General features: G+C 39.2%; 1 protein-coding gene across 1 annotated transcript in view; it reads right to left on the bottom strand.

The window, feature by feature from the left end:
- The window catches only part of LOC310868734 (GTPase IMAP family member 4-like), a gene marked incomplete at its 5' end in the record, with an annotated part of 5,740 nt that extends 4,856 nt beyond the window's left edge, over positions 1–884 (bottom strand). Inside the window, one exon of the mRNA XM_083779194.1 lies at positions 818–884. Coding sequence (XP_083635320.1) covers positions 818–884 — 67 coding nt within the window. The remainder of the gene's footprint in view (positions 1–817) is intronic.
- Positions 885–3,792: the final 2,908 nt, after the last annotated feature.

The following is a 3,792-nucleotide window of genomic DNA, read 5'->3' as shown; positions in this document are numbered from 1 at the left end:
GCCAATAGGAAAGGTGTAGCCTAGTAGTTTGTCAATAAACTGACCTTTTCAGCATTTGATTCTATACATCTTTTTCCCTTTTTACCTCCTGCTCTGTGACGATTTCCTGTTTTGACTTTATAGCATATTATTCGTACGTCTCTAAATGTTTTGATGAATTGAAAATGGTGGGCCCTATTGTAAACAAGTGTAATGCTTTCTATGGTGTCTCACAGTTGACAGTTTTTGTATAGAGTTGTACATGAAATGTACTGTAATGCTGCAATTAAACTGTTAATAAAGCCCACTTCCAACATCTACGAATGCTAAATATAGAAATGCTTTAGACTGATGGTCCGATTGTGGCCTACGGGGTGCTTGTGCAATGTTTTAGTCTGTAGTTTTCAATAAAGAAGTGGTTTATAATGTCAGAGAGGCATACGGGGTGCTTGTGCAATGTTTTAGTTCGTAGTTTTCAATAAAGAAGTGGTTTAATCCAGTTTGTGGCCAAACGCCATTTCCCTCCCCTCGTTTACTCCCCGTTTACATTGAGCGTAATTCCGTTTTTCACAGTTTCGCTCCCTCCCCAACTACGGCCGTTGGGGAAGTTCCGACAGAAATCGGCCTGGATTAAAAGACTCATTTATTGAAAACTACGGACTAATATTTATACATTGTACAAGCAAAACATGTTAAAATCCATCAACTACATCTACGTAAAAACAAAACAAAAAACAGTCTAAATCTTAGGCTACCGTTAGCTATAGTAGCATAAACCCAGGTCAGGACTACAATACAGTGAGTCGAGTGTAAATAAAGTTGTGTACAGTATCGTTACCTCTCACAGGTAATGTGTAGTAACCGCTCCACAGTATCACCAACATGTAGAAATACATCCTCGTCATCGTCCAACAGCAACAAACCGTCTCTAGTGTGACCGAGAGAGAAAGAGACAACAATCCCGACGGCCCAAAAAATCAAGAAAGAATGTCCACCGCACAAAACCAAAGAAGAATGTCACACACACACACACACACACACACTCTCTCTCTCACACACACACACACACACAAATGAACGCAAAACTGAGGAAGACAAGTGGTAACAGGCCCCTGGCCTGTTCCATCTCGCCCCACTAGTACTCTACCTGGCTGTAAATAACAAACATAAAAGGACAGCGGCCTTCACTGCAACAACAAGAATACAACCATTTTAGCTTATGCCATGCATGTATTTGTAAATAAACAATTGTAGTATTTCTTAATGGTGAACATGTATTCTAAACCCTCGCGCATTATATATATATATATATATATATATATATATATATATATATATATATATATATATATATATATATATGCAAAAGAGCCTTGTATTGCAAACAAACAGACAGTAACAGATTGAAAGAGCCTATTTATTTACTTGTTGGGTGGATGTGAGCTGTACTATTCACATGTCATTTTGTCAGTGCATATAAGGATGGTGTTCCATTGTCATTAAAGTCATTGTTTTGTCCGAAAAGTAGTGTCTAATTGGTCAATTAATTATTCTATAGCTTTACATTCCTATATGAAGTGACTTTGTCCACGTGTGAAACAAATGACAGTGAAGATGTGGGGGCTGGATATTATGCATTGCATATTAAGTATCACCCTGTCTAATATAACCTGACGCTGCCAGATCCAAGAAGCTTGCTACACTTTGTTCATGTTGGCAGTCTATAATAGTATATGTATATGTCTTACGTCATCATTTAGAGTTAGTCATACGTATACTATACATAATCAGTAAAATAAAATAGCAAATTGTGCCTGATCTGCTGGGACCAGAGTACGTGGTGTGTATATGTATGACTATAGCTCTCAATGATGACGTAAGAAATATTTGTGTAATCTGGTCCCAGCAAACCAGGCACAAATCTGCTGTTTTATTTGCATACGCATCAAATGGCGGGTTGGCTGGCACGGTTTTTGGCGCAAAGTAACCACAGTATACCGCTAATCAACTTACAACTACATACTCTTTATATAGTATATGTATATGTATACGTATGTCTTACGTCATCATTTAGAGCTAGTCATACGTGTACTATATACATAATCAGTTAAATAAAATAGCAAATTGTGGTAAAAAAAAGACCATGGTAAAGTATCTATCATCTCCGACTTCTGAATGAACTCTCTTCCCTGCACGGAGGGCGCGCTGTCACTTCCCTACTCTAGGAACACAAATGACAGACTGACAGCGGCCTGGAACGCAGTCTTCAGTTGGGCTTTATGCCATCAGGCGAGACAGGGTGGAGGCGCTGGTTGGACGCGCAGGATGGGAGCAGGCGGCCAAGGGTGGAGCGTAGGGAACGCTCCCACCACTGGCTGTGCAGGACGGATCTGCAGAGACGACAAAACCTTTTTGCACTTGTCCACCACTTTCTGAATTTGTATACTCCATGTTAATCTCTCATCAAACCACAGTCCTAGTAACTTAAAGCACTTCACTCTTTCTATCTCTTGCTTATAAATACTTATCTTACTCTCCTCTCCCACTCTTTTCCTAGTAAAGAACACTGTTTTTGTCTTTCCTATACCGAAAATTTGAAACCCCATTCATAGGACCATCCTTCCACTCTACTAACTGCCTCCTGTAGCTCTTTAACTTGTAAAACTGTAAATTTTTCATTTTTTTAAAGACATCATTTAACCCATACCTCTCTACTCCTTTAAAGACATCATTTATCCCATACCTCTCTCTACTCCTTTAAAGACATCCTTTATCCCATACCTCTCTCTACTCCTTTAAAGACATCATTTATCCCATACCTCTCTCTACTCCTTTAAAGACATAATTTATCATGATGGAAAATAATAGTATAACTATGCTCCCCTGCGAGGTTCCATTCTCTATCCTACATTTCCCTGACATGCTTTCCTACTCTCACCTGTATTGTTCTCCCTATTAAAAAACCTCTAATCCATCTATACATTCTCCCTTTAACTCCTAACTTCCTTAGTCTAATCAATAGTCCTTCTACCCACATCATGTCATACGCTTTCTCTATATCAAAGAACACAGCTACCACGCTTTCCTTATTAACCTGGGCCTTCCTGACCTCATGCTCCAGACATACAGTTGGGTCCATGCAGCAGGTGTTCCTTCCCGTTCTAAACCCACTCTGATACTTTGCTATATACCCTCTGCTTTCCATGTAATGCGTTAATCTTTCGTTTATCATCTTCTCCATTACTTTACAGATATTAGATGTTAGTGCTATGGGCCTGTAGTTCTCTGGGTTTGAGCTGTCCTTCCCCGGTTTGGGTAACATTTAGTTTCGATTTCAGCCGCGGTATAAATCTATTCCACATAGCATTCTGTTATGTCACCGTGCCACCAGCAGGTGTCGCTGTAACACCACCCAGCTCTTCATGGAGAGATAAATAATATACCAAATGCTATGGCCAGATTATATAATCCTAATGAAATATAAAGATGAAATGGAACCGTATCTGTGTGTAAATAATTATTGATACTACCGGGTAAATACTATGGAAATACAAAAATAAAAACAAGCCAAAAGTCGTGGTAAATAAGTGTAAACATAATAGGCCTACGTTATTGTCAAAGCAAGTGTCAAGAAATATTTAATAAAAAACAGTTGAAAAGGGGTAGCGTGTATATATATATAAGGTAGGCTACAGCATTGTGTAAACATAAAGTAGGCCTATATACAGTTGGAGGTCAAAACCCACATACACCCACGTACACCCACAACACCAGAGGGAGTGCAACAAACCATGTACAACCCAGATTCGGCAC

This window comes from Protomyctophum parallelum (assembly GCF_964188405.1).
Source record: "Protomyctophum parallelum genome assembly, chromosome: 13".
NCBI classification, from domain to species: domain Eukaryota; kingdom Metazoa; phylum Chordata; class Actinopteri; order Myctophiformes; family Myctophidae; genus Protomyctophum; species Protomyctophum parallelum.
The sequence above is the reverse complement of the archived record's forward strand: the minus strand, read 5'-3'. Positions and strand labels throughout refer to the sequence as shown.